Here is a 21,437-nt window from a genome sequence, read left to right as displayed (position 1 = left end):
GCCAAACAGAAGAGGCGAGGCAAGGGGGATTCCAGACATGGAAAAGAGATGTTTGAGTCTCCTTCTGAGGAACACCTTTCTCCCAGCCTTCTCCTGAGGCCATTTCTTGCTGGTCTTCATTCCTAGGGGTGCCCAGGATGAAGTTGGCCCATGGGGCCTCTCAGGGCATAGACCCAAGTCAAATTAATTACATTCTTCAAATGTTTTCCATGTCGAGACCTAACAACAGCCTGCTGTGCTCTAGTCCTCTCCACATTAAGCCCAGGCAGAGCTGCAGGGCCTCTCCTAACCAGTTCTTTTCTTTCTCTCTCTCTCTCTCTCTCTCTCTCTCTCTCTCTCTCTCTCTCTCTCTCTCTCTCTCTCTCCTTTTCCCTCTCCCTCCCCCTCTCCTTCTCCCTTCCCTCCCTCCTCACCACCCCTCTCTTTCTCTCTCTCTGTCTCTCTCTGTCTCTCTCAATCTCTCTCTCTCTCTCTCTCTCTCTGTCTCTCTCTCTCTCTGTCTCTGTCTCTCTCTCTCTCTCTCTCTCTCTCTCTCTCTCTCTCTCTCTCTCTCTCTCTCTCTCTCTGTCTCTCTCTCTCTCTCTCTCTCTCTCTCTCTCTCTCTGTCTCTCTCTCTCGTTCCACCTCTTCTCTAAGTCTGCTAAGATTTCTGTCTCTGTGTCTTTGACTGTCTCTCTCTCCTTCCCTCCCCTATTTCTACGTCTCAAAGCAATGCCTCAATATCGAAGTGAACAAAATGAGATTAATTCTCTTCCTCCCAGATATTCCCCTTTCCCTCTTCCTCTTTTCCCCTCCACCTATACCTCCCTCACCTCCTCCCTTTCTCTTCTTTCACCTTTTCTTCTTCCCTTCCTGCCCTCCTCCTGCCTTTTCTCTTACTCTTCCCCTCCTTTCCCCTTCTCCCCTTCTTCTGCCTCCTCTCCTCCCTTCCTGGATCATCCCCTCTTCATCTCCTCCCCCCCTTCTTTCTCTCCTTTTCCTTTTTCTTTCTTCCCCTTCTCCTCCCCTCCTCTTCTCTCCTTGGTCCTTCTCTCCTCTCCTCTCTCTGTATCAGGGGCCCCACCCTTTTTTAAACCTGCTGTACCTCAGGCTGATCCCTAGACCACCACCTGGCCATTCCATCTGGGCACTCACTGAGCCCCACCCTCCAGAACCTCCACACTTTCAGCCTTCTAGCTTCTCTCCCTTGGGTCTCCCGGCTTCTCCTTTGCTTCCTCCAGGCCACAATGTACAGGTGGCCTCTTGAAACTTCCTTGTGCAGGGCTCTGATAGTGCTTCTGCTCCAGAGCCTTCCTGGCTCCCCAATCTGGACCCACAGCATTTAACCTGGCATTCGAAGCCCTTGACAAACTAGCACCTTCTTATCTTTTCAGCCTCACTTATCAACACTCCCCTTCATCGGCATTTTACTCCAGCCAGAGGATACCCCACCACTGGCCCTTAAAAAAATCCTGTACTTCCCCACCTCCCCACTTTTGCTTCTACCATTGCCCTCTTCCCATCTCTAACTAATGAAATCCCACTCATTGCAATAGGCCCAGCTGAAATGTTCCCTCCTCCTGGAAACCTTCTCTGAATTCCCTCCTTTAACGCCCCCCTTTGGACTTGTTCAGTCTAAGTGATCTGGGCTGTCTCACCGTGGACCGAATTCATTTGGGGATCACTGTTATTTTGGTTATCACTGCTAGCAGCTTCTGTGTCCTGCCCCTCGCCACTCCCTGGAAGCTGCAAGCTCCCTGCCCTGCTTAACCAGCCCAAGGTTGGGGCCCTTAATAAAGTTAGGGTCCACTGAATCCACACCCAGACCTGGCCCCAAAATGACTCCTGACTGCTGAACCAGACTGATCCAGAGCTGCCTTCCCCGCGCCCTTGGGTTTGGGGCCACGCTCCCCAAAGGCCCGCGGGAGGGGAAGGCAGAATCGGACCGAGGGTGGCACAGGCAGGGTCCCTGGCGGCAGGAGGGCGGCCTGGGGAGGGATGGCCACGGCCAGGGACAGAGCCAGGCCAGGCTCCGGCTATAAATAACTGGCTCCGGGATGGGGCAGAAGGGACGTGGGGCACGCTACCCTTGTTTCTGCCAGCCGGGCTGCTGGGGCGGGGGGAGCACTCCCTGGACACGCCCATCCCCCATATGGGTCCAGTCCCCGCAGAGGGGATGGGGGGGATCTCGGGGCGGGGCAGGGCTCGAGGAGCGGGGGAAGGGGACCGGCTCCCGCCGGGGTCCAGGCGGACGGAGCTATGGCTGCGGCCAGGGCACTGGGGCCCCCCCGACCGAACCTCCATTCTGCCCTCTGGGTCCTGATTCTGAAGCCCCTGGCACTGCCTCTGCTGCTGCCCCAAGTAAGTGACCCGAGGGAGCTGGTGGGACATCTTAGAGCGCAGTGAGACTGGCCGGCCTGGGGAAAAGAACAGGCCAGTCGGGCTGGGTTTCTCAGAGCTCAAAGCAGCTCAGGGGAAGGGAATGTGAGCTGGGGTCTCAGCGCTGTGTAGGTCCCGGCCGAGGGACTGAACACACTCGAGCTGTGGCTCTCAGAGAGCGGTGCGTCCCGGAGGAAAGGGAGCAGGAGAGCGTGGGCATCTCCGAGCGCTATGCGGAGACGAGGGAAAGTCGGGGTGCAGCCGGGGGAAGGGGACATGCGGGGGCTGGGGGAGGCCCGAAGGGAGGGGCACTGCGCCCTAGGGGTCTCGGAGCGCGCTGGAGTTGAGGCGAGGCGGCGCGGTAGCGAGGAAGGGTAGATGGGGTGGGAAGGCGATCTCAGAGGAACTCGCCCGGGGGCAGACAGCCTTCCCTTCGGATTTTCAGAGGTCCCAAAACGTTCTTTCCTTTTCGTGGAGGATGTGCTGTTCTCAAGGAGCTGGGAGCTGCCTTCCCTCTTCCCCTCCAATCCCCAGAGCACCTGGACTCTTCCCATACTCCTGTTGTCTCTGCCTCAGCATCTCCTGCCCCCCTCAAAGCTTCTGGCCTCAGACCCCCAACCACGCCAAAGCTCCAGGTCCCAGGCCCCTCACTACGCCAGTGCTAATGGGTCTGGCCCCTCAGCACCACTCGAGAGATGGGAGGACTCAGATGTACAGATTCAGACTAAAAGAGACACTTGAGTCAAGTATTTCCTTTTCTGAAAATCATGTCTCCCTCTTCTATTTAGAAGGAGCATAGGGGAAGGTCTGTGATATCAAAGGGAGAGGGACTGGACCTGTGATTTCCTGCCCACAGGGAACTCCCAAGTAAGGAAGTCCCGCCACTAGGGCAAGTTAGCTTCTGCTTGGCAACCTAGTCTCAGAGTTACCCCTAGAGCAGTGAAAAATAAAGTGACTTGCCCAGGGCCCCACGGTAAGAAGTGTTAGACTCCAGCCTTCCTCCAGGACTTTCCTGCCTTTGAGGCAGCTCTCTACTGGACCAGGCTGTTGTCATACAGGCTGGAAAGGCAGATATGGAGCCTTGTCTGGAAGCCCAGATGCTGCTGCAGGAGGAGCAGAAGCAGCTCCTGTAGGAGAATTGAGGAAGCTGGAATCATATTGTTTGACTCAATCCAACTGGACATACAAGCAGCCCTTCCCGTGTATCAGGCACTGTGAGTGGGGGGATGAAACATCAAGGCAGAAAGAAAGAAAAAAGCCCCAAACAGGCGCCACCCTCAAGGAAGACCCAATGTTTAGATGATGAGTAAGTGCAGGCAGAACAATCAAGCAGCAAAAGCTAACTGGGGAGTATGTGGGGGTCTCCATTGCAAAGCCTCAGACTCTGTGCTGGGCTTGCTTTTGTTCCGGTGAACATTTTTTGATAAAAGCAGAGACGGAATCTGTGACGGCTGCAGATGATAGAAAGCAGGGGGGATGACAGTCTGACTCCCAGAAGATCTTAACGGAGTGATCGAGATTAGGCTGAATCTGATGAGGTGCCATTTAACAGCGATCAATGTAAATAAAGTCTTACATTTGGATCCAAGAAATCAACCCCCAAGTACAAGTTGGGGAAGGCCTGGCCTTAAAAAGACCTGGGGGCTCTAGTGGGCCTCAAGCTCAGTGGCTGTCAGCAGTGGGATGTGACTCCAAAGAAGCCAGCGTGGTCTTAGGCTGCATTAAGAGGGCCAAACTTCAGAAATAGGGAGGGGAATCACTCCCCTGAACTTTGCCCTTGTTACACTGCATGGGGAATGTTTGCTTCAGTTCTGGGGGCTACAGTCTAGGAAGTACATTGATAAGAGGAAGAGTGCCCAGACAAGGGCAATGAGAATAGAGAAGAGCTTAGAGCTCATGATCTAGCAAAACTACTTGAAGGAACTGGCTATGTTTGAAGGGGACTGGAGTGGTGGGCACAGTAGCTGGCTTCAAGGGTCTGAAGGCTTGTGCTTGGGAAGAAGGGTCAGACTTGTGTTTATTGGCTCAGAGGGCAGAACCGGGAGCACTTGGGGGAGGGGGGAGCTGCAGGGAGGCAAATATAAGTTAAACATCAGGAATGATTTCCTGACACATAGAGCAGTCAAAACGTGGAAGGGGCTGCCTGGGGAAGTAGTGGGTTCCCTCCCCTTGGAGGTGTAGTGTCTGCAGGTGTTAGTGTCTGTCTTCACCCTCCTCTTGCTCTCAGGGATGTACACTTCATCCTAAACCTCTATCTGGCTTTGGATTAGAAAATCATTTTAACTCCTTAATCTCTGATTGCTAAACTGAACCCTATAGAGAGTCATTTCAGGGGATCACTTGTGTCTGACGTCTCAGGTTTTCCCAAACCTAAGCTTTCTTTCTTGCTTTCTTTCTTTCTTCCTTCCTTCCTTTCTTTCTTTCTGTCTGTCTTTTTTTCTTTCTCTCTTTCTTCCTCTCTTCTTTCTCCCTTTCTTCTTTCTCCCATAGAGCATAGTACAGTTTTAAAAGTCCAAAGGATTTGAAGTCTGAGGAACTAGATTCAAATCCAGCCTCCGCCACTCAAGTCAGTGCCTGTATACTTGGGAAATACAAATCACTTCACTCATTGGGCCTCAGTTTCCTCAACCCTAAAAAGAGGGGAAGGACAAGAGGGCCTTGAATGCCTCTTTCACTTCCAAAGTTATGATCCCATGGTTCAAATGAAAAGGAGGGGAAAAGGCAAAGGACAAAACTCCCTTCTACCTCAGTCCTTTGTTCCAAAGGATTCCTGCCTTCAGTTTACTTGCCGCAAAGCTTGGCTTGCCCGGCCTCCCCCCCCCCCCCCCCGTGGTCTTCAGGCAAAGACTGGGCAGCTCCTTGCCCAGTGCCTTGGAGCGAGGGTTCTTGTTTAGGTATAGGCTGGATGAGATGGTCCAGCGTCCCTTCCAGCTCTGAGATTCTGGTACTCTCTGCTTCACTGTTGGAAGGCTTCCTATAAGAGATGGCATCATGACAGATACTTGAAGGAAATTAAGGATATTAAGAGTCAGCTAGGTGGTGCAGTGGATAGTGTGCCAGCCTCGGAATCAGGAGGACTTGACCCCCAGTCTCAGACACTTATTAGCTGTGTGACTCTGGGTAAGTCACTTAACTCTGTTTGCCTCAGTTTCCTCATCTGTAAAATGAGCTAGAGAAGGAAATGGCAAACCACTCCAGTATCTTTGCCCAGAAACCCCCAAATGGGGTCACAGAGAGTCAGACACAACTCTGTGTGTCTCTGTGACAAGAATAATAATTTTAGGATATGGAAGAGAAGGGAGGGTGTGAGGGTCAGTCTATGCAAAGTCATGGAGTGAGAGGAGATATGTGGAATTCAGAGACCAGGTGGGAGGCCGGTTTGGAAACATAAAGGGAGAATTAAGTCTAGAAAGGCCAGCTGGAGGTAGACTGGGAAGGGCTTCAAATCCTGGAATGGGGGCATAGAATGAATGGATCAGGGATCAGGGAACATAAGAATAGAATGCCAAGATAGGGGGGAACCCTCATTTCACAGAAGCTGGTGGGGAGTGGGCTTCATGAAGATCCCACTGTTATCTTCACTGAAGAGCTATTGAATGGTGTGTCAATCCCAGAAGGCTGCCTGGAAGAGGCAGTTCCAACGGCTTGTACCAGCTGCAAGTTGATGAGAATTTCTCTCCTCTCTTCAGAGAAGCTCGGCCGGACTTTACTCTCAGAACGAGGGTGTCTTAAGGCTGGCAAAGTTGTCCTGTAATATGGATAGCCTAACTATCATGTCCCTCATTTTCCAGATGGGAAGCCTGAATCTCAGAGAAGTTAAGGCACTTGCCTGCAGTTAATAGAACCAGTAAGGAGAATGGAGATGGGATTCGACCCCAGATTTTTTTGTGCTTTCTCTACTATGCTAAGCTGTCTCTCATACTGAAGCCAAGCTAAGGAAGTAGGGGAGGGTTCTGAAGCCCTCTGCTTGCCAAGCATGGGTGAGATTGTCTAAAAGACTTGGGTCTGAGTCCTGGTACTGTGAACGCTTGGACAAGTCTCTCTCTGGGGGTCAGTTTCCTCCTTTGTGAAGTGGGGAGGGGTGGATGGGGGGAAGGGATTGCTCGGGCCCCTTCCAGGTCCATTGCCCTCTGTACTTACAGACAGGCATTTCATGATCCTTGTCCTCCTGACATGTTCCCAGATGCCCCCTCCTTCCCCACCCCCACCATCACTCCAAGCAGCATATGTGGTACACGCTGGTAGTGCCGTGGAGACAAAATGGAGACCTATGGAGAGGTCACTTCTGAGCTTCCGACTGCACCGAAAAGCTTGGAGGGTCAATGCAGCCTCTAAGTGAAGGGAGGAAACAGCCATTAAGCGGAAAGACAAGGAGACCCATCATAGCAGATACATTGGAAAGGGGACAGAATCCAAGGCATGGGGGACAGGGTTACCTCACCTCCCCGGGCTCCAGCTTCCTCACCTGTGAAAGAGAATGAGCCTTGAGCCTCCCACCACACAATGGGGGAGGGAGGTGTTATGGCAGCATTGGGTGGAAGGGACCACAGGTCATCAGAATCCTAAGGGACCTTGATGGCTCCTAATCCAACCAACTTTTGGCTGAGCAAAAATCTTCTAGATGAGTGCACATCCATCCTCTGCTCAGAGACCCCTGGGGAGGAGTCAGCCCAGGCCACTCTGGGGCATCTCTTTACAGCTTCCCCCCTCCCCTTGCTCCATGGTCTGTCCTCCATGTGACCAACCTCAAGATACCTTAACTTAGCTCTCAGGTCCCCACCTAGCCTCCCCTTCTCCAAGCTAAGGGGACTTCTCCAGTTCCTTCTTCTCACCCTCACAGAGACTGATCTCAGGCCCTTCTCCAGACTGTTGACTCCTTCTAGATGCTCCCCAAACTAGGTCCTTCCAGAAATGTGGCACCCGGAACTGAGCCTATGGCTCAAATGGGATCAGTAGCAGGATCAGGAGTGCTTTGCAGAGAATAATGTATCACCAGGAGTACTCACAAGGTGCTTGGAGGTTCTGTCCTTTCCCAGGATGTCTCAGGTTTCTAGGAGAGTTCCCATTGGGCTAGGGGTTGGAGGTGGCACAATGCCACCTGCTCCATTTACAGCCTCAGCATTTCTCACCCAGACACTCTCCTTTGAAATTCATCTGCATCCTTGTGAGCAGAAACTTGGTGCTAAGCACGTTTCTTCTCAGGAAGACAGCAGGGGTGGGGGCCCAGGGCCTAACCTGAGCATCGGGAGATCCCAGTTCTCAGTCTGACTCCATTTAATGAAAGATCAGGCTTGGGTCAGCCTGGCTAGGATTCTCAATTTAGAACTGAGACTTCAAGGTCACCTCCTCCAGGGGCCTCACTTTACACATAAGGAACAGAGACCCAGAGAAGGGAAGCAGTCTGCCCAGCAGCCTGGTGAAGACCTGAGTTCAGATCCTACATCTGGTGATTACCAAACATGTGGGCAAATCCATATCCTCACAGGGTCTCAATTTTCTCATCTGTAAAATGAGAAGGGTGCCCTTGATGAGGGCCCTTCTGGTTCTGAACCTAGCATCCTTTATCTCAGGACGCCTCTTCCAGATCTAGCTCTATAATCAAGCCAATAAACACATGGATGGATAGAAGAATGGATGTGTGGACATATGGAGGGAGAGAGGAAGAGATGGGTACATAGGCAGATAGATGGATGGATGGAGGGATGGATGGATGGATGGATGCATGAAGGAAGGGATGTGTGGACATGTGGAGGGAGGGAGGGATAGCTGGGTACGTAGGCAGATAGTTGGATGTATGGAGGGATGGATGGATGGATGAAGGGATGTATGGACATATGGAGAGAGAGAGGGAGAGATGGGTACATAGATGGATGTATGGAGGGATGAATGGATAGATGGATGGATGGATGGATGGATGGATGGATGGATGGATGGATGAAGGAAGGAATGTGTGGACATGTGGAGGGAGGGAGAGATAGCTGGGTACGTAGGCAGATAGATGGATGTATGGAGGGATGGATGGATGGATGGATGAAGGGATGTATGGACATATGGAGGGAGGGAGGAAGAGATGGGTACATAGGCAGATAGATGGATGTATGGAGGGAGGGAGGGATGGATGGATGGATGGATGAGTGGATAAATGGGTCAATCGATAAATGGGTGAATGGATAGATGGATGGGTACATAGGCAGATAGATGAATGTCTGGAAGGAGGGAGGGATATATGAACATGGAGGGAGGGAGGGATGGATGAATGGATGGTTGGATAGATAGATAGGTGCATAGGTGGATAGATGGATGGATGAAGGTCATGGAGGGCACACGAATAGATGAACCAGAGGAATGTGTTAACCTTGTATGCAGACAAAAGGTTAAATATGTTTTGTGGGGCTGGAGCAAGTCTTCTCCCTTTCTTCTATTAGTCTAAGAAGATCTCGTGGAAAAGTTGGCTCCTCAGAGCTGCTTGAAGGGAGGGTGTGACAAACTGAGGAAGGAAAGAAAGTGATAAAAATTTGGTGAACTACTCTAACGCTAAGTAGGTTCAAACACAGAATGTCTGAGTTAGGGGTGCCCAAAGCAGCCTGCTGGCCCAACATGTGCCTGACAAAAATCCCCCATCAGCATTCTCAGTGAGCGGCTGTCCAGCCTCTGCTTGGAGATTTTCAAGGAGGGAAAGCCTCCTCCTCCTCCTCCCCATATGGCCTAATCCAATTCTAGTGGGCAGCATTCACCTTGTTACCCGAGTGCTCATGCATCATCCACACGACAGCATTCCAGATCCTTGAAACCAGCTATCATGGCCCTCTTGAGACTTCCTTCTCCAGGCTGGACATCCTCCATTCCCTCAGGTGTTTTGTGAGGAGGGCATGAGCTCTGGACATCTCTTCAGCATGGTCGCCCTTGCCTAGGCACTCGAGAACTCATCCATGTGCTTTCTCAAACGCCTTGTTCTGGGCCCTCTTCTCTTCTCTCTCTACACTCTCTCCCTTGGTGAGCTCATCAGCTGCCATGGGCTCCATTCCCGTCTCTGGGTCAGTGATTCCCAGATCTCTAGACCAGCCCTGCTCTCCCTTCTGCCCTCCAGCTGCTGCAGCTCAGATGTACCATATGGAAAGAAGAACTCATGGCCTCCTTTCTTACCCCATTCCCCACTGGGGAGAGAGGAGAGAGCATCCTGCTCATATGGGTGTGCCTCACCTGATGCTTTGGTTTTCCTGGTTTCTTTTCCTGGCTTTTGACTTAGATGAGGTTGGTCCTGACCCACAACAGAGAGAAGCCATGTATGGATTAATTATCATTTGAAAGACCCGACCCACAATTACTCTGCCCCCTGCCCCTGCCACAAAGACTTGGCTCATTAAATACCAGCAGAGGTCTCTGAGCCCATTAATTCTTCCAGGTGGGCACTGGGGGTGATGAACTCTCATCTTCATTAATCCTGGCACCAAGGCTGCCATCTCCCTTTCCATGGCACTTCCTAGACCGCTCAGACACAGACTCACACAGACAAGGGCAGAATCAGAGCTGGCTGGACAGGACCTCTGAGGCAGCTGATCTAAATTGTACTGACCAGGAAGCCCCTCTCCAGCCCTGCCCCCCCCCCAGGGCTCATCCAGTCTTCCGGAAGAGTCCTCTGACTTTTAAGCTGTGGGAGGCCACAGAGCCCTTTCTTTGAGCAGGGGCCTCTCCAATCTGGAGTCAGCTGAAGACTATTTCCCTCACTCAAACAACCAGTCACTAAATCTTCTCTGAGCACCTCCCCAGCTTCCCAGAGTGGCCAGCCTTGTGTTGGGCAACACAGTGGAGAAATGTAGAAAAAGTCAGAGAGAGAGGAAGCTTTGGGTCAGTCAACAAACATTTATTAAGCACCTACTATGTATCAGGCACTGTGCTAAGTGCTGGGGATAGCTTTAAGGGGGCTCATTGAGAACATAGAATCATCAAATCGTTTGTGTGACTTTGCCTTTAGACAGAGAAGGAAGCTGGGCACTGAGGATGGGGGAACAGAAGAGACCATTGAAGCCATCTCAGACTGGAGCAAGGACCTCCAGTGTAACACAGCCACCAGGTGGTCTTGGAGACCTCTGGGGAGGAGAGCCCACTATCCCCCAGCCCCGGCCACTGTGCTCTCTGTGATGCCGGACTGGCCCCTGCCTCACTCCATCCAAGGGATGCGCTGAAGCTTAGGTGAACTCATGCCATGGAACCATCCAGAACAATGCCATTTCATTCACTTCACAAGAGCCCTGAGCACCACCTGTTGGGTGGCAGCCCTGGAATGACTGGGTCACCACCCTGCCCGGGAAGAAACCAAGACCTTTGCAGGGAAAGGAAAGTAAACATGTTTCCCCAGAAAAGTTTCTCAGTTTCACCCTTCTCTCAGATCACATGATTCAGGGGCAAGAGCTGACAACCTAGATAAGACAAGGTTCAGAGGGTTGGGTCATGTGGAGGAGGGATTGGCCTGTCTGCTTGGCCCTGAGCGGGGGAAGCACAAAGAGGTCCACTGAGGCCTGGGGTCAGGAGATTCTTCCTGACAGTTGGAGCTATGCACACATGGAGATGGCTGCTCTGAGAGCTCCCCCTCAATCAAAGTCTTCAAGGGAGGCTGGGCCACCACTTACTGGGCATGAGAGGGATGCATTTCATGCATGGATTGGGCTTCATCTTGTATGTGTTTCGGTTATCCCTCCGGCGATCCAGGAAAGCCTCTGGCCCCCTCCTCAGAATCCTGCTTTAAATGTATAAAGTAAAATACACAGGCTCACAAAGCATCCCAAAAAGGGGAGGCCTTTTAGGGGAGGGACCCCAGGGAGCTGGAGCAGGAGGGGGGATTATAGGGAGATACAGTCACTGAGGTATTTTTTTAAAACAAGTTCATGGGCTCCAGGTTAGGAATCCCTGGATGACGTTGTTTCTGAGACTCCTTCCAACTCTCAAAATCTGTGGCTCTGTTTTCCTTTGATATAATCTTAGAAACCTCCCTCCTCCTGACCCCAGCCTGTAAATACGGAGCCAGACTTGAACCTAATGTCCACAGGCACTTATCTCTTTGCAGGGCCCCAGTGATGGCCCAGCATGCACCGCTGACTTTTCACAGATTAATGAAGCTACCGCATCTCCTCTCTGGCTCTGGCTTATGTAACTATCTAAAACCCCAGGGGCTTTGGAAAACGATCCCCTGCTGCTACAGCCCCAGCTGCTGAGGAGAGCTCAGCTCCCAGGGGCCCTCCCCTAAAAGGCCTCCCCCTAAAGGGGACGGTTCCCTTCTTCCCCATGAGCTCAGAGTCGTCATTGTATGCACTGACTTTGGGCACAGAGGGACCACACAGACCCACACAGAACCGGGGAATGACAGATTCTCTGAGTTCAAAAGAGATCTCTAAAGCCACACCGACCCGGACAAGTGTCATCGGGCCTCCACCTCAAGACCATCGATGACTTTGGAAAACCACCAGCATTAGGAAGTCTTCCCTAACATCAAATCAAAACATGCGTCTCATTAACTCAAGCCTTGTCGCTGACCCATCAGCTCAGACTGAGCATTGCCTAGGGACCCTCTGGGTCAATAACCTCATTTTACAGAGAGGGAAACTGAGGCTAGAGATGTCTAATGACTCTCTCAAGGCCACATGGGCACCCTCTGTCCTAGTTTTTCTTCTGGGGCAGAATCAGCTTGGTTCCTCTTACGTAATCGAGCCATTCAAGTGCTTGGAGATCTGCCCCTGTTCACCTCGGTCCTCCCATGCTTCTCTGTCACCCTTTATAACCCATGGCGTCAGTTTGTCGGTAGGAAGCCACCCAAGTTTTCAGCCCTTCCAGATGACATCCTTTCTCCCACTTTTCTTTCCTGGTCCTTCTCCGTTGGGGTCCACCATGATCTTGTTACTGCTTCCCTCCAGGACTCAGCAGTCGCTCCAGTAGAATGTCGGGGGGATCTTCGTTTCTGGGGGAAGTTGAGGGTCATTTGAAGAGGTCGGCCGTTTCCTGAAGGCAACCATTTATCCTTAATAGAGGACGATGAGGACGATGAGGATGAGGATGAGGATGAAGATGATGCTGCTTTAAAGTCTCCCGGGTGTTCCCTAGATCTTCTCTCACTTGACTCCCTGTTTTGCGTTTCCGCAGAGGGCGGGCTTGGGCTTCCCAATGGGTAGGTAGTTGATGGACAAGAACAGACAAAGCCCTCACTCAGAGGGAGAGAGGAGGTGGGGATTCCGCCCCACCCCACTCCCCCTACCTCCCCACCCCTTCTGCCCCCCTTGCCCCCCACCTGCTCCGACCCCCTTGCCCCCCACCCCCGCTCGGGCTGCTGGGGACCGTGGGGGAAGAGTGTGGTGTGGTGAGGCTGCCTCCCTCCAGCCCCTCTCTAATGCTGTTCCGCAGCCCACGTGCATGCCCAGGGTGCCCAGGAGAGCAGCCCTATCACAGAGGGGGATGAGACGGAGGGACAGTCAGTCAGCATTGGTCAGGCACTTCTTGTATGCTGAGTGCCAAGGATACAGGGAAAGGCAAAGACTTGGTTGCCGCCCTCAAGAGGCTTACGCTCTAATGGGAGAGACAACAGTTACTCCTCCTCCTTGGCCTGGGAATGGAGGAATGCTCTCCTGCCCAGCTGCCCCGCCCTGGTTTGGTCTACATCTCTGTCCTCACACGGGAGGGGAGGGAGCAAACATTGACCTACTATGTGCACGGCACTGTGCTAAGCACTTTACCACATTTTCTCACGTGACAGCCCTGTGAGGTAGGGGCTATTCTTCTCCCCATTTTAGAGATGAGAACATTGAGGCAGACATGCCCAGGGTCCCACAGCTGGATTTGAACACAGGTCGTTCTGACTCCAGGCCCAGGCCACTCTGAGGCCTTGCTATCCTCACAGCGCCTGGGCTGGAGGAGAAGGAAGGGCTGACAATCTCTGCTTTTGCCTGTTGCTGGGTCCCAGCATTTCTGAGCTTTCTCCTATGACTCTGAGACCAAGAGCCAGCAGTGAGCAGAAGGTGCAGCCACAGGTTCACCCTCCGAGGCCACCATGGTCTTTGCATATTTGTTGCAGCTTATTCTCGAGCCTCAACTCTTCCAGGAAGCCCTCCCTGACTCCCCCCACACCTCTCTTACCACTCCCCTTGTACTCCTGAGCCCCAGTCACAGTGGCCCCAGAGCCCACATGGCCTCTGCCTGGAAGTCCCCACACTGGGGGAGCCCCCCACCTCCAGAGGCAGACCATTTCACTTGGGGACAGCTCTGACCATTAGCTAGTCTCTCCTGACCCCTCCTCCTTCCCTCCCCCACTCCGAGCCAGGCTCATTTTGCTTCCCTCTGACAGCCCATTACGTGGTCATCCTTCGGTCACCGACACGGCAGGAGAAGTGTTTGTTGTTGTCCATTCGGTGCTTTTTTCCACCCTCTGCCTTCCCTTCTCATCCCAGGCTCCCTCCTCCCACCCTTTGATTATGCTATTCTTGGTGCCCCAAAAGCCCTCCTCTATCCCACTCCCCCCTGCCACGATGGATCCTCTCCTCTGCTAGGGTCTGGTCTTAGCTGCCTCCTCCAGGAAGCCCCCCCCCACCCCCACCCCCACTTCCCTACTCTGGATGCTCATGAGATCTCAGGTTTAGAGCTGGAAAGGAACTCAGAAGCCATTGTAACCCAGCTTGGCAAGTTACAGATGAGGAAACTGAGGCCCATGGAGGGACAGTGACTTGTCCAAGGTCACACAGTTCTTCCTACCGATGCCCAGCTGGGCCTATGGTGGCTTGTTTTCCTCCTCCAGTGGTCTGGAGCTGAGCTCAGAGCAGGGCACCAGGGAGGTGTGTGTTTGTGTGTATCTATGAGTGTGTGTGTGTGTCTGTGTATGTCTATGAGTGTGTATCTTTCTGTGTGTCTGTGTATCTATGAATGTGTGTGTGTGTGTGTGTGTGTGTGTGTGTGTGTAGGGCAGAGGACACTCAGGAAATGTCAGGTAAATGAAACAAAACTGCTCAGTACAAAACAAAGACTCCAAGCAGGCCTGGCCTGGCTTCCTCCAGCCAGGACCTTGGCCAACCTTGGCCAGGCAGGGAGCAGGCCTTGTCCTGTCCTTGTCCCTCCCTCTGTCCATCTGCCTTGGAGGGCAGGAGCCGGTAAACCTCTGAGGCTTAGAGCAGAGCTAAATTTAGAAGTGGGCCTGAGCCAGGCCTTCCCGGGCACCTGCAGCCAGCGGGGCCTGGGAGGGCAGGGAGGAGCCTGGGGTGGTCAGGTTGGGCACTGTCTCTTCCCAGGCAGTCCCTTGATCTGTCTCCTTCTCCAAGGTGGGAAAGAAATCCAGGGTCACCACCACAGGAAGACCCAAGAGGGCTTCCAGGGTGCACACGCATGTGTTTATATGGGAGTGTATGGTGTGTGTATGTGTGTACGTGCATGTGAGTGAATGTGCACAAGTGCAGTGTGTGTGTGTGTATCTGTGTCTGTGTGTGTGTGTGTCCCTTCATCGCTGAAGGGGCATTTCCAGGCTATTTTCAAGCTGCTCTAAGGCACCATATTTCCCACACTCTTCGTGCTGACTTCTACTCTCTCACATACAAACCTCCCAGGTTTGGGGCCCTCTGTGGGTCAAACCCATTCAAGACCGTAGCTTCTGAGCCCCCATTGGTGTGTTCTCTTTCACTGACAGGAAATGCTGATTGACTCCTAGTTGAACCACGTGTGAATGAAGCTGAACAGACACAAAAGCTCAGTAAAGAAGTCACAGTTGTTCTCCCTCCATCATCCCGGATCCTTTCCTTGCCTGTATTATCTGTATCTCTCAGTAAGGAAAACCCAAACCTGGCTGCCTCCCAACCTAAGAATTGAAAGGTTTGCAAAGCACTTTTTGACATTATCCCGGACCTCACAAAAGCCCTGTAGAGTATGTTATACGGGTATTAGTTCTGTTTTATAGTTGAGGAAACTAATGCTCAGTGTCAATGAGAGGCCCAGGATCCCCTGGCTTGTCATTTAGACACAGGGTTCTAACCCAAATCTTCTGACCACTTCTAGCTGTTTCTATAAAAAGATTCTGTCCTGGGTCTTGTCCTCTAGTACATTGGAAAGAGGACTGCCTTCTTTAATCAGAGCACCCACAGTCAAATCCTGACTCGGCTACTTCCTACCTGAATGACTTTGGACAAGTTACTTAGCTTCCTGGGTCCCTGATTCCTCATCAGCAAAATGACAGGGCTGGACTAGGTCATCTCTCAGGTCCCTTCCAGATCTAAATGACTGGGCCTCGGAGCCTTCTCAGCTGCTATCCCATTGCAAAGTATCAGACAAACTAAAGCACGAGAAGATGTTAGGGAGGAAATGCCCTCCCTGGACGGGAATCCCACCCCAGCAGCCCCACAGCCTGCTACTGCCACAGCCCCCTCCCTCCTCCGGCTCCATAGCAATCATCTGAGCCACCCTGATTCTCCTGACCTAAGCACAGGAGCCAGGGTGTCATGGTAGAAAGAACCCCCTGCCTCTGAAACCAGAGGAGTTGGGTTCACATTCTGGCACTTCCCAGGGGACTCTGGGCCATGAAATGAGGGTTGGATAGAAAACTTCCAAGTCCCCTCAGCCATCTTGGCAGGGTCAGGATGAAGGAACAACCAGAAGACTTAAAAGAAAAGCTCCAGGAGAGGTGATCTAAAGAATGGGAGGGAGAGGAGGGAAGTGGGGAGGCCCAGGAACAGAAGAAAACCCCATCTGGGGCTCTCCTGCTTGACCACACGCTCCCCCAGGCCACAGAGCTTGGTGCTCCCCATTCTTCATGGCCACAAGCCTGAATAACAGGAACTCACAGCAAGTAAGTTCAAGAATTGGACACTCTTCTCAGCTGAGCTAGAACCAGGAGTTCTCTTTCCTTTGGTTCCAGGCCTTGAAGGTCATCTGAGATCCCAGAAGTATCTATTTGTGTTGTGGAAGTGAGCAAGCCGTCTGACTCTGCCATTTCATCTTTGGGTGGCCTCAAGCAAAGAAGTCCTCTCTCTGGGCCCAAATCTCTACCTCCATCAAATGAGGTGATTGGACAGCCCTGAATTCCTTTCCTGCTCTATGTTCTCAGAGTCCTGAAGATCAAAGCATGAAGCTAGATCGAGGAGCTGGGGAGGAGCCCTGAGTCAGGGCCTGGTGGTCAGGTGGGAGCAGCCAGCCCGGGCTGGAGCCCTCTCCGGTCTCCCTACCTTTGTAACCCACTTTGATGAGCCACCAGGACTTCTAACAGGATCCAAGCAGGCTCTACCTCTTACGGAGTCCAGGGAATGGTGGTTTATTGGGGTGGGAGGAGGATAAGGGGAAGAGCAGGGACAGCTCCTGCCCCTGGGGCTGGGCCAAGTGGGGTGATCTGGCCAGGCCAAGGAACAGCTGCAGTCTCTGTGGCCCTGCATCCACACCTGACAAGCCCTCCCCCTCCTTCCACCAGGTAACCCCCCTGGGTGACGCCTCCACAGACTTGCCCCTCTTGGAGCTGCTGGGTCACTACTGCCACCTGCTCTCCACCTTCTCCAATCTCACAGGTAAGGTTCAGCAGTGTCTCGGGTGTGGTGGGGGGGGGGGTGACAGGTGAGATGTGGAGGGCACCTGGGCTGGCCATGCAGCCTTGGGAAGTGTCTGGCAAGCTTTGGGTTGGAGTCAGAGGCACATCCTTTGTGGCCTGGAGACCTGCTGCGAGGCTTCTGCTTGAAACGTTTTTTTCCTCCATTTCCTCACCAACCCTGAGCTCCTGGCTCAGGGTGGGGGGGTGGGGGGCAGGGAGGCTGGTGCCAAATGCCCACACAGACAACAAACCTGGGGTTCGGGGAAGGTGGGGGAGGTCCTTGAAGCTTACATTCAAAGCCAGGCTCCTCTTTAATTATGACATGGTAAAGACGAGCCCTCTGTGTCAGGACAGGGTGGCCAGGCCTTGTCCCTGCTTCTCTGGGCTGCTTGTAGCTGCTGCTGCTGTCATCATCAGCATTGTCGGTGCTAGTTATGGTCATTCTCCAGCTGTGACCAGGAAGGGCATTCTGGGTTTTCTGGTGCCTGCTTTCTGTACCAGCCATGCTCAGATCAGGAGAGCTGGCAGTATGTGGCCATCCGTCCTCCTATGACCGTGGAGAGAGGTCTTGAGGAGGGCTGCTGAGGCTCAGTGAAAATTGAGGGTGTGGTCAGCAGGGGCTAACTGACCTTGGATTTGGAACAAGGGCACGTGGGTTCAAGGCTTCATTCTTCTACCTACTGTGTGTGCCCTTGGGAAACCCACTCATCTTTCTGTCAGTCAGTCAGTAAACATTTAGTAAGTACCTACTACATGCCAGGCACTATACCAAGTTCTAAGAATACAAAAAGAGGCAAAAATGGTCTGTGCCCTCAAGGGGCTCATGGTCTAATGGGGGAGACAACGGACAAATATTTACAAACAAGTCACACAAAATAAATAGAAAATAATGAAGAGGGAAGTCATCGGAGCTAATAAAGCCTTCCTGTAGAAGCTGGGATCACTGAGCTGAAGTGTCTCAGTCTGTGAAAGGGCATTGATATAACTTTCACTGCTTACTGCCTTGGGTTGCCATGTGGATGAAGGGGTAGAGTCTGCGTCCCCAGACACTGCACAGTCAGGGGATCTGGCATGATCCCCACACCCTCCATTGCGCTGGCAGGCACCCCGAACTGTGGAGGGGTCTCTGTCATTGGCCCAGGCTCAGTGCTGTGTGGTCCTCCTTGCTTTCTCTAAGTGTAGCCAAGGCAGGAAGGGCTGGAGGGAGGGCGAGCTTCAGAGATTTTTCCTAGTGTTACCTGAGTGTCTATCAAGGACAGGTGGATTCGATTCAGTCTTGGAGACTTACCAATACTGTACTTAGCGATTATGGCTTGGCCAGTCCCATACCCCACCCCCATCCTGAGATTCTTTCTGAGACTCTCTCCTTTATTTCTCTCCTTAGGGTCTGAGACTCTACCCCTGTCAACTACCCAAGGCTTCTAATCAGCATTTAGGCAGAGAATTCAGGACTATAAGGAACATGGAAGGAGTGACTATCCCACCCTTAATCTCTGCTGCTTTAGTGAGGCAGCAGGAAATATATCTCAGCCCAGGTTAGCGGCACTTGTACCCACCCATCCCAGAATGCTGTGGGCTCAGTCCCTAGAGCATTCTGGCCCCAAAAGGGGAAGCTTAAGGCAGTCTCCAGAAGCCTGGCTGTGCCATGACTGCTGGCAGCATGACAGGTCCCACGGTCTTGGTTTCCATGTACCAGCTGTCCCTCCTGCTCCTTGACCCCACTGCCATTCAAATGGCAGCTCCCGTTCTGGCTCAGCCACCACTCCCCCCTTCCGGCTTGCTCCCAGAAGCCTGTTTGTGCACTCCTGTTCTCTCTTCAAGCACATGTTGCTGGGCCTTTCTGGAGCATTTGCCCTCAGCCAGCAGCTCTCATGGCTTCAACAGCAGGCTCCCAGAGGCTGAGGGTTGGGGTGATTAAGACCCAGAGAGAAGGCAGGAAGATGGATGTTCCGGGAAGAGGAGACTTGGGAGCCAGGACACAAGAGGAGAGGGTGGGCAGTGGAAGCCAAGTGAGAGGGAGCCTGTGGTCAAGAAGGAAATGGGGGAACAGAAGAAAGAGGGGAAGGAAGCCAGGAAAGGTGGCAGGAAAGGAGAAGGCCATGGAGGCTAACCTTGCGGCTCACTCCATCGATGTTTCTGCTCCTGACTTTGGTTAGATGGGTATTAAGAAGAGGCACATCTGTTCTCCAGGTGTGTAGGCCCTGGAGCCAATGGTGATGTCATTAACTGGTGCATTGAGGGCCTCAGTTTAACCTGTTAGTGCCTACCCTTGAGTGTAGGTGCTCAGGACTCTCCTACCTTCCTCCATCCTTTATCCCTCTTCCCAAACTTTGTCCCTGAAAAGCCACTGGGAGCCACCGTGCTCTCTGGGGCTTCAGAACCTGCCTGGTTTATGATCAGAAACTTAAGGTTGCCAGGGACCTTAGGGGACCTCTGGTAGCCATTTTACAGGTGGGCAAATTAAGGCCCAGAGAACGTAAAGGTTTGCCCCAAATCACAAGGGTCAGAGCTGAGGCTCTTCTTTGCCCAGCATGTTGCGAAGCTGATGGGTATGAGGCAGATCTTCAAAACTTCGTTATTTTACATTTCCCTAATTCTTAGTGATTTGGAGAATTTCTATGTGGCTGTTAATAGCTTTGCTTTCTTCCTTCCTTATCACAGACCCAGGGAGTGTCTAAGGCTAGATTCAGACCCAATCCCCCACTCCCCCAACCCCCACCCCTCCACCCCACTCCTACCCCTCCCCCACCCCCTTCTTGCTGACCCAAGCTCCGGATTCCTCACCTCTAGTCACCGCCCGTCCCCCCTCAATACACCCTGGGGATTTTGCCATCCTTTCTTTCTGTTAATTATTCCAGGGCTGCATGAGGATGGAGGCTGCTATCTTCCCCCCATCAGCCTCCTTGGGAGATTGTCTCTCAATCAGGATCCTTTAGTGGGGGGGGGGGACGGGGGGAAGTCTGCATTCCACGGTCCCTGGCTCAGCAGAAGTGAGGGCTTTTCCTTTAATTGGACAAATGTTTGTTCTCTCTTGTTGACCTCATCTTTATTTGCATCTCCCTCTGGAGGACAGTAGGGCACACTGTGAAATTGTTTCATTACCAAGCAGTGGCCTTTTCTAACAAATTGTCAGACATCTCTCCGCCTCTCCCATGTCTCATGTACTAGGAAGTCACCCCAAAGACAACCCCACAGCCTGTGCTGACGTCTGCAGCTCTGGATGACACCAAAGAGGCCCATACCCCTCCCTTCGGCCCCCAGGGACTAAGCTGCTTCACATCGTGTCCTACTCATGGGCTGAAGGACTGGGAATTGGGACTGGTTGGGAGAAAGGGAAGTTGTTGGGTAGAGCCAGCCCCAGCATAGAAGGAGTGAGTGCCTTCACTGGCAGATCTAGGGGAAGACCCCATTACACACACATACACACACACACACTCACATGCACATGCACACACCCCCAGATTTCTCCCTTAGCTCTATCACAATGCCTAAGTGGACACTATTGGAGCTTCATCCCTTGGGATTAAGGTCCTAGTGGCTGATTAGGTCAAAATGGCCCTAGGAGGCATCCCACTGTGCATTATGGATGTGGCCCTAAAGCAAGAGATTATTCATCAGATCGCTTTGGGTGGGTTGGGATGAGGGACCACTCTGATGGAGGAAGGCTGGATGGTGATTCTGGGAGGAGCTGTTCTGCCTAAGGGAGGCAGGGCCTGAGCATCTTAGGGTAACCTAAATAGAAGGAGGTACCAAGAAAAGGGGCAGAAGGGCCAAAGGAGTGTTGGGAGGTAAAGGTAATGAGGCAGGGGGAGAGTGGAGTGCTCCTAGCATCACCACTTTGTTGGAGGAAGATCTGAGTCCAGCTTGGATGTCCAGTCATCTGAGCCCATGAGAGTCTGAAGGCTTCTGGGTCCCCACTCAATAATGCCCCAACATCTTCCCTCTACCAAGTGCCTAGTCCTACATTACTTCCTGCAGGAGGCTGAAGGAGATGATGCTGTGTTTGCCTTCTGTTTTCAGAGGGTGCCAGGTTGGTTGGGGACTAGAATCATGCCCCCCGCACACACACAGACAGACATGTGGTCAATATCTAAAACATGGCTAGAACATGAACTGAGCTCAGTCGAAGCAGAATGGCCTAAGGCAACATCAAAGGCTTCCCCTCCTATGCTTAGTACCTGTGACCTTGGATAAGTCTCTGACTCTCTCTGGGTCTCTATTTTCTTAGCTATAAAATGAGAAGGGGTCACTCCATGACCTCCAAGATCTCTCTCGACTTGAGATCTGATTACTATCACATGGCAGGGCAGAAGATAATGGCTCCATAGCCTATGCACTCCAGTGACATTCCCAAGATGGGAGAGGAAGCTGGGTGGCAAACGTGCCCTGTGGATGACCACAAGGGTGGGTGAAGACAAGTGTCACACTGGAGGCATATTCTACAGTCCCTATAACCCGGGGGAACCTCGTCAACGTGGTTGCAGATCCCTGCACGTACCCAAGTAAGGAAAAACTTCCAAACCAAGAATACTGGAGCAGGCTGCCC

The 21,437-nt window shown here is 52.5% G+C and overlaps 1 protein-coding gene across 4 annotated transcripts in view; it reads left to right on the top strand.

Annotated features, from left to right (window-relative positions):
* Positions 1–2,154: 2,154 nt before the first annotated feature.
* The window catches only part of CRHR2 (corticotropin releasing hormone receptor 2), a gene marked incomplete at its 3' end in the record, with an annotated part of 93,596 nt that continues 74,313 nt past the window's right edge, over positions 2,155–21,437 (top strand). For 2 of the 4 annotated variants that reach the window (XM_036738359.1, XM_036738358.1), the window contains 2 exon segments: positions 15,155–15,192; positions 16,778–16,871. Coding sequence is in view for 2 of the 4 variants with exons in the window: in XM_036738354.1 (XP_036594249.1) it covers positions 2,239–2,340; positions 16,778–16,871 (196 nt within the window). 4 annotated transcript variants of the gene reach the window in all.

This window comes from Trichosurus vulpecula, chromosome 9, assembly GCF_011100635.1.
Source record: "Trichosurus vulpecula isolate mTriVul1 chromosome 9, mTriVul1.pri, whole genome shotgun sequence".
In the NCBI taxonomy this organism is placed as follows: Eukaryota; Metazoa; Chordata; class Mammalia; order Diprotodontia; family Phalangeridae; genus Trichosurus; species Trichosurus vulpecula.
Note: the sequence above shows the minus strand (reverse complement) of the source record. Positions and strands in the feature narration are given on the sequence as shown.